Source organism: Bactrocera neohumeralis, chromosome 6 (assembly GCF_024586455.1).
Source record: "Bactrocera neohumeralis isolate Rockhampton chromosome 6, APGP_CSIRO_Bneo_wtdbg2-racon-allhic-juicebox.fasta_v2, whole genome shotgun sequence".
NCBI lineage: Eukaryota > Metazoa > Arthropoda > Insecta > Diptera > Tephritidae > Bactrocera > Bactrocera neohumeralis.
Window position 1 is genome coordinate 58,919,095 of NC_065923.1, and position 12,878 is coordinate 58,931,972.

General features: G+C 41.1%; 1 protein-coding gene across 4 annotated transcripts; it reads left to right on the forward strand.

Annotated features, from left to right (window-relative positions):
- Positions 1-32: 32 nt before the first annotated feature.
- Positions 33-4,180, forward strand: LOC126761804 (sphingosine kinase 1). Of its 4 annotated transcripts, XM_050478208.1 has the most exons (6): positions 33-409; positions 470-520; positions 663-761; positions 905-1,774; positions 2,962-3,061; positions 3,131-4,180. In XM_050478208.1, exons 4-6 carry the CDS (start codon positions 945-947, stop codon positions 4,019-4,021), a joined length of 1,821 nt encoding a protein of 606 aa, XP_050334165.1. In that variant the 5' UTR covers positions 33-409; positions 470-520; positions 663-761; positions 905-944; the 3' UTR covers positions 4,022-4,180. The 4 variants fall into 4 exon arrangements, with proteins under 4 accessions (XP_050334165.1, XP_050334164.1, XP_050334166.1 ...); XM_050478207.1 differs by having other exon boundaries at positions 470-761; XM_050478209.1 differs by lacking the exon at positions 470-520.
- Positions 4,181-12,878: the final 8,698 nt, after the last annotated feature.

Sequence of the window (12,878 nt, forward strand, 5' to 3'; positions counted from 1 at the left end):
GTAATCTTGACAGATTTCTTTTCTTTCTCCTTTTTTTGGAGAAAAGCAAATACAAAGTTAGCATCCTTCATACATACACATTTGGAATGTATATAAATTGATTCTACTGGTCCATCTGCGGTTCTATTAAATTAGTAACAAGTGAAATTATACCTGCCCGAAAGAAATTTTAATTGTAAAATAAATTGAGTATAAAATCAGTAGGAGTGTATAATATAAGGAAATATGTATTGTTTAAATAACGAATACACAATTTCTTTAACGATTTCCGTTTTGTACTGAGATTTGTTAATGCAACTTCCGCTGTGGGAATACTGTGCTTAAGTACGATATCTCGTGCACTTCTAAAGACATGAGTAATGAGGCAGCATAGCCGTCAAATTCCAAAATACAGCATTTTTTCTTATTGGTGAGAAAAACTTACAAATCTATGATATATATTGTTGAGTAAATATACCTTTGTATTAAGGTTATACGGTATGACACTAAAAACACTGAATCTACTTTATGGCATCGCAGAGTATGTCTTGCATACATTATTTTGGGAACTAATTAAGTTTTATTATTTGCATGAATCGATTATTCGAAATTAACACCAATACAAATTGTATATGTTCGCTGTCGAACCTGCACCTTCTCATTGTTTTATGTTCTCTGGATAGACGTTGTCATTAAAAGTGACATGCTGCATGAATGGACTGTTAACATACATAAAAATACGTTTGCGATTCAACAGAGAAGTTGCAAGTGTATGCAAATAGGTAATAATAATATTAATTGAAATAAAACACAGTGCAAAGAGCTGTTTCCGATAACTCAATAATAGATATGCCTTTGTGACTCAAATATTTTTTAATACTTTATTCGCTTTTGCCACTAAATAGACTTGCTCTTTCTACAACAGGTGATATACTGCAACTGCTTAACGAAGCTTCCACGAAAAAATGGAGGTCGAGGAGTTGACCGATATATTTTACACCAGCGACAAAAAGGGTCAGGTTTGTCGCGTCAAATTAAATGGTCAGGGATTTACTTTGCAACGCGAAACCACTAATAACCGCTCCAGAGAGCAACTCATCGGATTGGATGATATAGTTGGCAGTCGCTGTATTGTCGTGAAGAAAGATCGACGCGGCTGCTCCATGCTCTGTAGTTCCGCAGCACAAAATGATGGAAATCGTAGCGATAGTGGTGATGATACAAAAAAGAAATATAATGCTGTTACCTTTCAGCATAATGATGCCAGCGCATATCTATACGTTTTTGCATATATACTAAATAAGAAACATCTACGTAATATCATACGTCGTGAACGTACTGTCTTGAAACTGCGCTTCCGGTCCTTTGATACTTTTGGCGATAATATGCGCGAAGCAGAACGTTGGTATCATACAGTTAGAGCCTTTAAAGGACGCAGTTTGGGCTATAATGACATCGATGAACGGCGTATATTGGTTTTATTGAATCCGAAATCTGGTTCTGGTAAGGCACGAGAGATTTTCAATCGTCAGGTAGTTCCAGTCTTAAATGAAGCAGAGCAACCGTATGATTTGCATGTAACGAAACATGCCAATTATGCTCGCGAATTTGTGCGTGTGAAAGTTTTAGATAACTACAGTGGCATTGTGGCAGTTGGTGGCGATGGCCTATTCTTTGAGATACTAAATGGCTTGCTGATGCGTGCTGATTGGTTGGATGCACGTAATATACTTTTGGGCATAGTGCCATGTGGTTCCGGAAATGGTTTGGCACGTTCCATTGCGCATGTGTGTGGGTGAGTAAATAAATACTGAACTGAATATTTCAGTTAACTTAAGGATTAATTGAGATGTAAATAACTGCTAAATTACTCGACATAAAAGTAAGCATTTAATTTTTTAAGTTTGAAAAAGAAAAGTATTATCACGAGTGCACTAAGTCAACGCGAGTTATAAGGAAATGTTATCGGTAGTTGGATAATAGATTTTAATGTTGTAAACAGATAAGATGAGATGAGATTGATTGAAATATGAGGAATGCACCGCGACCTTTGGACTATTGTGCCCTCTCCTAACTCACATCGACTCACCTAGGTTCAGATAATATGAGTTATGAGTGACAAAAGTTTCATTGCGCTAAATTTTTGTAATAAATGAGAGATCATCTGATGATCAACGTCGCGAATTGGTAATACTAACCAACAAGGAAAGATGCACGTTCCCAGGTCAAATCGTGACTAGGGAAAGGAACCAGATTTATATCAGGCCAAAGACTATCCACTCTGCAACATTTCTCCAAATTATTTCAGCGATGTTGTTTACCTTTACAACACAAATGCAAAATTTATTTATAATAAAATTATATGGTGTTTCGAATGGCAATAATACGTGTAAGCAAAAAAAACTTCAGGCGCCGAGAGTTTACAGGTGGAGGTATGTATATACTTACATAAATAAGCCGGAAAGGAAATCATAAGCAGATTATGATACGAAAGAAGATTTCATTATCTGCCCTCAGATCACTAAATTTTTTCTTTTAAATGTTGGATAAAAGGTACATATTAATGAACATGTCTATAAAAGCTTTGGTTTATCGCTTGCCTGTATTCTTTATCGGTATTGGTTGATAGAGAAAAACGTCATAAATTCCGTTTCCACGTTGATCGAGAGAACGTAATCGGATATGAGTCGGGTTGTTATCCAGTAAAGAAAGTATACTATCAATACAACACATATTTGTAATTGAGAAAGATCTTTTTGAAACGAAGTTGAGCAATAAACAAGTTTTCAACAGAGCGAGTCCTTTTTAGATAGGATATAAAAATGAGATTTAAAATAAGTACACGTCGACATATCTTGCGCTTTATAGGCTGTTGAGACATAAAATCGTCGTCCGCAACAATGTGTAGTATTTAAATAGGTTGTGGAAACCATTAATATTGATTATTAAACTAGTTTATTGAATAATGTATTTTTTATGCAGGGAACCCTATGAACCAAAGCCAATCTTGGGCGCCACACTTACAATGCTAAGTGGCAAGTCGATGGCCATGGATGTTGTGCGCATCCAACAACAAAATCAGGTAAATTTAAGAAATTTTAGGTTCAAATATGAAATTTTATCAATTTCGTTTTATTTTAAATATATACAGATTCTCTACTCGTTCCTCTCGGTAGGTTGGGGTCTTATCTCAGACATTGATATCGAAAGTGAACGCCTACGTTCGCTTGGTTATCAAAGATTTACCATTTGGACATTGCATCGTTTAATTAGTTTACGTACATATCGCGGCAAAGTATCATATCTTCCCAAGGAAAATGTTTACATGGAAAGTGACACAATATCATTGGCAGAGCCGCTGCCACTAAAGCATAGTAGAAGTTGTAATACATGTTTAGATACTCTGAATAGCGGTTGTTTTCAATCCACCGATTGCATTGAAGCCAGCAAATACTATGACGTCATTTCACTGCAAAACTCCATCAATCAATCGCTAAAATCACGTTGCGATAGTTGGTTCTCGCCTGCTTCCTGCCGTAGCACTTATCATTCCGTGTCGGAGAGTATTTATCACAGCGTCGATGGTGGAAGTGATGCAGAATCGCATTTGCAACACAGCAATTTGAGTGTTCATTTATGTGGCCCGACGGGTAGCGCACCAACGCTGAATGAGCCGGTACCTGCATCATGGGTGGTGGAGGAAGGCGAATTCGTGATGGTGCATGCCGCCTATCAAACTCATTTGGGCAGCGATTGTTTCTTTGTGCCGCAAGCCAAATTCAACGATGGCATCATTTATGTGGTTATCATTCGTAGCGGCATCAGTCGTTCGCAGTTGTTGAACTTTTTGATGGGCATGAGTTCGGGCACACACGTACCCGTGACCAATAATGAATTTGTGAAAATGGTGCCGGTGACAGCGCTGCGCATAGAACCATACGACAATGAGGGTATTCTCACTGTCGATGGGGAGCGCATCGAATTTGGTCCACTTCAGGCGGAATTGTTGCCGAGTATGGTGCGTGTTATGGCACCAAAGTGAGCTTAGCCAAATTGTGGTGGAAATAATATTCAAAGTGTTGTGCACCATTTTATTCCTTTACCATGGCTTTTATTGTTAAACATTTTGTATGTTTTGTTATTTATAGTAAATGTATGTATGTATATTGCATAATAAATGATCAAAAATGAAATAATTTAATTTTATTATAATATGTTTGTAGAAAATTGTAAGTTTATCGAAAAAGAGGACCTTAAAGCGAAACTACATTTCTACTACAGTTGAACTTAGGTAAATTTAATGAAACCTAATTTTTATCCGGCTAAAAACTGTTAACATGCTAATCCAAATGCTACCCTCAAATTGGCAAATGCATTATTTTGCTACAATAATAACAACAACAATAATTGTAACAAGTAAGGAAATGCTAAGTTCAGGTGTAACCGAACATTGAATACCCTCGCAACTTGCAAATTTAAAGCCGGGTAAAAATATTTACATACATAGCATATCAATATAGGTACATATATGTATCTGAAAGGTTGAGCCATATTTACGGTAAAAAGTATCTGGGGCTTTAAAAGCTCCGATTTAAAAAATGTTTGCTTATAGGTAGGCACACAGTATCATGTCCTGCTTTATCGCACTTTTAGTAGTTTTTAACAAAACCTTTCTATGGGGAGTAGACGGGGTTGTAAACCAAATTCACCCATTTTCATAGGGAAGGTAGAGGCCAAAAAATGTGTCTTAAGCAAACTTGGTTATTACAGCTTGAATAGGAAATATATGTATATGTACATTAAACTTAGTAGTGGCCAAGCCACTCTCACTTTTAAGAAATTTATTCAACCAAATAAAAGTGTTGTATCTTATTGGAAAGCTTAGTTATGGTGCTTTATAGGTTCTAGTTTAATGGCATTGCTGTTGGTGTTAAAACTGGTTTCAAGGTAGACGAAATTATCTACGACTTCGAAGTTATGACTGTCAATAGTGGCGTGGGAGCCAAGTCGCGATTGCGACGACTGTTTGTTTGATGACAGGAGATATTTACCCTCGTTCCAGACCCATTTGTGTCACTTCCTTATCCAGTTTGTAGAAGTCACAACTAAAGGCGCATCATCGGCGTATGCCAGCAGCTGTACATTGTTATAAAATATTGTTTCTTTTCGTTTCAGCTCTGCAGCTCGAATTATTTTCTCCAAGAGTAGATTGAAGAAGTCACACGATAGGGAGTCGCTTTGTCTGAAATCTCATTTGGTTTGGTTGGTTGGAACGGCCCGGAGAGGTCCCTCCCGATCGTGTCGGAGATTTTGGTATTTCTCAACGTCAGCCGTAGTTTTTTGTGGCTACTAAATTCAAACATTACGGCATAAAGGCAGCTCCTTTTCGAGCTGTCAAAAGCAGCTGTGAAATCGACGAAGAGATGGTGTGTGTCGATCCTTTTTTCACGGGTCTTTTCCAAGATTTGACACATGGTGAATATATGGTCAGTTGTTGATTTTCCAGGCCTAAAGCTACACTGATAAGGTCCAATCAGTTTGCTGCCAGTGGGCTTTAATCTTTCAAACAAAACGCTCGATAGAACATTATATGCAATATTGAGGAGGCTTAATCCACGGCAGTTGGATAGGTTGTGGGGCCTCCCGTTGTGTGGATTGGGCAGAGCACACTTAAATTGTTTTGTTTTTGTTCGACCATATTATACAAAGAAGCTGATGCAAGCTCCTTATTAGTTTTTTTTGCCGCCGTATTTGAATTCTCGGCAATCTATCGGCCTCTCCACTTTCTTGTTCTTCAGACGGATAATATCTTTTCGAACCTTTTCATGGTCGGGCAATGGGACGTCTGCTCCATCGTTATCGATTAGGGAATCGAGTTCACCATCTCCTGGCTTTATGCTTTCACTCTCCATAATTTCAGTATACTCTGGCCATCAGTCACTAGATCATCTCTGGAGCTTCTACAAGAGTATGTGACGGTCTTAAAACATTTTGTTAGTCGAAAAAATTTTCGTACAATTTTTAAGCATTATCCCTGTCGGTCAGCTTGTCAAGCTCTTCATACTCACGCATTTCGGCCTCTCCCTTTTTTGTCTACAAATGCGTCTCGCTTCCCTCTTCACCTCTTGGTATATATGCCATCCCGCACGTGTTGTGGTTGATTGTAACGTTTCGAGGTAGGCAGTCTGTTTTCTCTCTTCTTTGAAACGGCATTCTTTTGCCTTTTCCGAAAACCAATGGTTTCGTTTGCAGCTGTACGTAAGGAGCTGGAAATGCCGATCCCTTATAACAAGTTGCTGACGGGTGCTCTTAGAGAGCAGGAGTGCAAGTTGAGTAGAAAATCGTACAGCTGTCTGTTGTGATTGCAGCTCCTCGACGCCGAACCTTCCTTGTGTTTGTTGGCGTGCGTTTTTTGATGCACAGAAGCGGGTGCGTATCTTGGCTGCAACACGATTGTGGTCCGAGTCTATGTATAAGATAACCATATTTCCGGCCATTTCCCCATTTATGTTTGTTTCATCATGAAGCCTGATTTCACCGACCAAGCACGATTTGGAAATCCGGGGGGCAGCTCTCGCAAGTACGCTCCAGGCGCTCATAGAAGACATTTTTGGTCACATCGACCTTCTCTTCCGTCGGGGCGTGGGAACTTCGCTTTGATGCGGATCGTCATTAAAAGGGGGGTCGCTCATCAGAAGTTGTTTTTTTCTTTTGATTGGCAGTGTTTTTTACGTTGCGGGTCCCAAACCCAGCTCACAACCATGGGAATGGAATGTTTCGCCTTCTTACTTTAGTTCGCCTTCAAACGGAAGTTTTTTGGCTACCCAGAGGATACTTGGTCTAAGGTAGGAAGTCGTGAGCTATATGGAAATTAATCGTTTCTGGTCACTCCCAAGTAAATGGCGCTCAAAGAACTTTCCTCACTTGCGTTCCCTTCTACACTTGGTACCATACATTGTTTTTTTACCTTCTTATAATATTTCGTTTTTGAATTTAACAATCAAGCTGTATACAACACATTTAGGCGTTAAAATACTAGCGAAACTGCAGACAATATTTTTTCTCTTGTAAATACTGATCGATTCCCAGTGTGTGTCCAACAAGATTTTTCGCTTTACCACATGAATACCTATTGGACAATGTTCAGTAAGAATTTCTACTATTGTGTTAAGATGAACTTTCCCGTTTCGATGTGATCGGGCAAGGACGCCCACTCTGGCTGGTTTATGAGGTTTGCAGATGCCAACGATTTAGCCCTTTTCAAGTTTTTTAGCAAGTGCAACCTTTTCGAGTGCCCTCCACCAGACGAATACACCACAGAACATGCGGCTTGATTACGGTTTCGTAGGAAAAAACACCACCTTTTGTGACAGTCCCCACCTTTTCACTTTATCTCCTCTATAGCAATATAAGGGAATCAGTGTTTTCCTTACTCTCTTCTCAATATTTCTCCATGAAAACCTTCTATCAAGGATAACCTTAACAACAGGTTGAATTCATCTTGCTCCGAATGAGAAGACAGGCACGTCCAAGATCTTATACATTCTGATAAATAAAATCATTTCAGTTTTAATTGGCTAAACCTGATTATTAAGATTAGGGAATTTTGAACAGCTAATATCAAAATAGGTGAGATGCCAGAAATAATACGAAAAAAAAAATATTTGCAAAATCAGTGCGGAACGAAATTTCACCGAATAAAATAGTTTTGGGTTTGGGGCAACTAAAGTTTTTCTGATATTCTTTTTTATAAATGCATGATGCAGGGCCTTAAGTCGCAAGGCATACTCAGTATCTCCCAACCCGCATGAGCGGTGCTGCCTGCTACCGTTCTTGCAGGTGGTTAGAACATACGTGCATGTGGAAACACAAAGAGCTGTCACCTCCATTTGGGCGTTAAAAAAATGGCGTAAAGACTGATCAATTCCCAGCGTGTTTCCGAAAAGAATTTTAGCCTTACCGCACGGGGAGTGAAACTCTCATGCCCATTGGATCATTTGCAGCCAGGAGATAAATTCAGCTGTATTCTAACGGAGCCTTCCCAACACGGGGTCGCATTGGGAAGTACCGGTGGCCTTACCGCGTCATGGAACTCTAGCGTGGTATCCAAAAGTCTGTGCTGCCTCTTAATTACCCGGCGGACACGAAGGGATCGGAGGAGCTAACCATGCTCCCGAATCTCCTTATGGAATATGTATTCACAAGGTTTGTATACGCATCGTCCTTTCATGGGCTCCATTTTAGAAAAGTCATGCTGCAAGTGAACTCCAAGGACAAGCTGGTTGGCTGGGAAGACCCCCACCTCTGCGCAAAAACAAATGCGCAGGCAAGTCACATGAGCTTGCTCTCCGGCTCATAAAGAACCAGAACGAGGGCCTTAGCACCTTGGCTTGGCATATAGTCAGCAGCAACTTTTGTATAGACAATGAGTTGTACAAATTCATCCAGAGAGAAAGCTTCCACCTGAACTATAGGTTTAGCTCGGTGGTCATGAGGCCATATAAGCCTAAGATGACCACTGAGAGCGGAGCAAAAGAAAATAATGTTGGTGTATGAGGATGCCACTCACCCCGGCACAAGCACGTCAAAGCAGGCTGTAACTGCTAAGACTCTGGAAGTCCCTGGAATGAAGATATACGTATAAGAAAGGGTGCTACCCTCCATTCAGGAGCTTCTGGAGGGGCTAAAAACTGCCCGATGGGTGGCAGCGCGGAAGACGGAGAGGATGAGGACCAACTCCTTATGGAACCGATCCTTTAGCGACTGTCAACGTAGAAATTTCCCAGGTGAGCCTGCAACATGCGGCGGCAGCCTCGGCTGTCAAGGCGAACAGGTTCACATCGGACAATCCGGACAACCTACTGATCCAGAATCATGGGTCTACAAAGGAGTGGTCAGAGCGAACAAGACGGGCGCCAATAATTTAATCTGGGATCTCTCTAGCGAGAGTCCTAGAATCTGTTTAGTGGTCAGGAACAATATTGATTCCTTTATATTTCAGAGTTCTTGACACTGGACCCAGTTGCTGTGCAAGCCAAGGACAACGATGGAGCAGACTTCGTTCTGGTTGCACCTGGGATGTGATTCAAATGTCTATCACTCGGAATGGGGCAGTACGGAGTGCAACACATGAGGTGAGTCTCTCTTAGAGTATACCATTAATAGCAACTAAAATATAGGAAATGTGGGTTGTGAACCCACTTTCGTTGCAATAAGAAGGAATTAGGTGCTGGACATCACATTGAGAAACGAGCCAATGAAGGAAATGATCTTACAATGGATTTTGTCATCAGAGCAATTGTCCTTGGTGGTCAAGCAATCTCTAAGATTTCGTGACGTTCCCTCTACATCAGAAGCAACTAGGCTGCACAAAGCTCTGCTCAGAGGCCAGACTGACACACCTTTAGCAATCAAAAGATACGACGAGACATATACGACCAGCGCGGAAGAAAGAGCTACTGCCCTTCTGCGGGCGCATTTCCCGGAAACAATTCGGGAAGACCAGTGTCTACCTGTATTCGAACACAAGCCATCTCGCATATATTGGGTAGTCGCAAGACAACTGTTTACTGCGGACTCAATCATGTGGGCTTTGGCTTCGTTCGCGAAATTCAAGTCTCCGGGGGCGGACGGTATCTTTCCAGCACTTTTACAACAGGGAGAGCAGGTTCTATTCCTACACCTTGCTCGGCTAATGAGGGATAGCCTTTCACTGAAACATGGATCGTGAACTTCTTAGATACATAATTCGCTGGAAGGAGAGGAAGTAATGTTATGTGTCTTCCTAGACATCGAAGGTCCTTTTGACAACTCATACGAGTTGCATGGGAAAAGTAATGTAGCAGCACTGATGGGCAAATAGATAGAGGCCGTACTGCGCGCCAGAACAGCTGTACCAATGGTAGGGATACTAGGATTCGTCTCTGCACTACAAGAGACTGCCTACAGGGTAGAATTCTATCTCATCGTTATGGGGCCTTCTCGTGGACGATCTACAAATTCTGCTAATTAACACGGACAGCATTACCAAAAGAGTACATTTCACTAAGAAGTTCGAGGTTACCCAGTAAGGCTTATTGGAATAATTCCACTCTCGAATAGGAATTGGACAATCAAGTGGTACACCGATGGCTCGAAAACGTCGGAGGGAATTGGTGCAGGAGTCGCAGGACCATGCACCAAACTCTCCAAACCTATGGGAAGTTCTCCGAGCATATTTCAAGCAGGGGTCTTTACTATAAGTCGGTGCATAGAGATAAACCTTCAACGCAACTATCGTAACGAACGACGTGATCAAATCACTACTGATGCAGGGTGCCCCATCACAAAAGTATAACCGGGAATGAACTGGCTGATGAGCTCGCCCGCTTCGCAGCATCCCCTAACGTGGTAGGACTGGAACCCTTCATTGCGGTGGATACTTATACCATAAGGAGGCTGCTCCACAAGGAGGATGGAGTAGGCAGGGAGAGGTATTGGCAACAACTTCAAAGCATGTGCCATGCCAAGTTGCTAATGGGTGGTTGCTACCTCAGTAGGTTTAAATATGTAATCAACCTCCCTAGTGACAAACTCAGGCACTCGTCAGCTAAAGAAGCATTTATATAACCTGCAAATTGAATTCACAGAAATGCACATTTGGGGATGTTTCCTTGTGGAGGCTGAATTTACCAACCGTAGTGCCAAAGATACCTTCTTTGCCCACCCTGGCGTTAAAGTCGCCAAGCACCATTTTGACATCGTGACGGGGGCAGCGCTCATAGGTGTGCTCCAAGCGCTCATAGAAGGCATCTTTGGTCACATCGTCCCTCTTTTCCGTCGGGGCGTGAGCGCAAAGCAGCGATGCAGATTGTGGCTAGACGTTCATCCACTGTGGCGAATGACAGTACTCGGCGACGGAGTCTATGTCCAACTACGAATCCCACACCAAATTTGCGGTCTTTTATACGGCCACTGTAGTAAATGCCACAAGGACTTACTCGACTCAGTCCTTGTCCCGTCCATCGCATTTCTTAGACGGCGGTGATGTCAGCCTTCACTCTAACGAGGACATAAACCAGCTGGGCAGCGGCGTAGTCCTTATTTCGTTTGCCATGGTCGTCATCAAAAGGGGGGTCACTCATCCGAGCCTTGTTGTTTCCTTTCATTGGGGGTGTTTTTCACGTGGCGGGTCCCAAACCCAGCGCACAACCCTATGTAGGGGATGTTTCTCACTTCAGCTCGTCTTCAAACGGATGTTCTTAGGCTACCCAGACGATACTTGGTCAAAGACCAGAAGTCGTGAGCTGCTTGAGCCATATGTAAAAAAACCGTTTCTGGCCACTCCCAAGAGAATGCCGATCAGAGATCTTTCCTCACTTGCGTGAACTTCTATTTGTCTATGATATTTTATAATAAGTTTAATGCCCAATTTATTTTCTTTCGACAGTGTCCTTAATTAGGAAGGAATTGAACTTTTCGCGGGGATTAACCATTTCCTCCGGCTGCACATTGTTAAAGACTCTTCTGATGTCGAGAAACGCACCAACACTAAATTCCTTGTCGTGCAAAGCAATGGCGAGCGCTTTTAATGTACCGTACAACAGAAACTAGGATAGGCTAGTGAGTCTGAAATCCAAAGAGAGCTCTTTTCGGCCTCAGATATATAAGCAACGGGTGCAAAGCATCTATGCTAAAAATAATGTAACCAATTATTACGCCGCCTCTTCCTCTTTTGGCCACTACCAGAGAGTTGGGGTGTGGCGTCGCCCACATTTAGGTAAAAACCCATATCTCGGAACCTGCATAACTGATTTCAACCAAATTTAGTAAGTAATATTATTCTGATATTCTTATGTTATAGTGCGAAAATGGGTGATATCGAATAATAACCACGCCTACTCACGTTAAGATACAATTTTAACTTCCATCTGATTTCTTCAATTTTCAGTATACAAATATAACGGGATAAAACTTTGCACGAATATCACCTTTCAGGTGCGCCATCTTATAACCAAAAAATGTTCAAATCGGACTAAAACTATTCACGACCCTAAGTAACGTGAATAGTTGTTATTGGGCACCAGGTCTTATGACCAAAATTTGTCCAAATCGGACAAAAACTATTCACGACCCTAAGTACCAAATACATATGTGGCCTCCCGTTCATAACGAGAACTTTTTATTGAAAATATCGGTCAAACTGTGAGATATAGTTTAGATATTCTTTTCTCATAATATTATGCTCATATGTTAATAGTGGATCGAATTAGATCAGTAATTCCCATAGTCTCCTTATACCTAATAGACATATTTTCGAGTACCCGGCTGACTTTTTACCGAATAATATGTATCCAAAAAATTAAAAAAAGCGTTTTTTTTTGTTTGATAATAATGTATGTATGTAAGTATGTTGTGTTTATAATGAACAAAAAATGATTGAAAACTTCTCCTAGGCTCCTTATAACTAATATCAAAATTTTCAAACATCAGGTCATTCTTCTTCTTAACTAGCGTAAACACCGCTTACGCGATTAAAAAGGAGTTAAAAAACAGCCCGTCAGTCGATTCTTCTTTTCGCAATGTGAAGCCAATTGGAGATTCCAAGCGAAGCTAGGTCCTTCTCCAACTGGTCTTTCCAACGGAGTGGAGGTCTTCCTCTTCCTCTGCTTCCCCCTCCGACATGACGTTTCCAGCGTAGCCGCTGTCTTTTAATTCCCTGAATTATGTCAATGCCGGCGTTTATCTCATACGTATACAGCTCATCGAATGCGATATTCTCCATGGCTAAAGCACTAAGAACCATAAATCTCATTACTCGTTATTCCAATTTACAAATTCTTACTTATAGTTCTTTGCTAAGCAACACTCTAATTAAAATAGTGTCTGCTCCACCATTCGGAGGCCCTGATACTACATAT

What these genes read in the sequence shown, in the direction of transcription:
- LOC126761804 (XM_050478207.1), top strand. Translation starts at nt 945, where the DNA reads ATGGAGGTCGAGGAGTTGACCGATATATTTTACACCAGCGACAAAAAG. An exon ending in TCCATTGCGCATGTGTGTGG is followed by an intron (nt 1,775 to 2,961) that starts GTGAGTAAATAA and finishes TTTTTTATGCAG; the next exon opens with GGAACCCTATGAACCAAAGC. An exon ending in GCATCCAACAACAAAATCAG is followed by an intron (nt 3,062 to 3,130) that starts GTAAATTTAAGA and finishes AAATATATACAG; the next exon opens with ATTCTCTACTCGTTCCTCTC.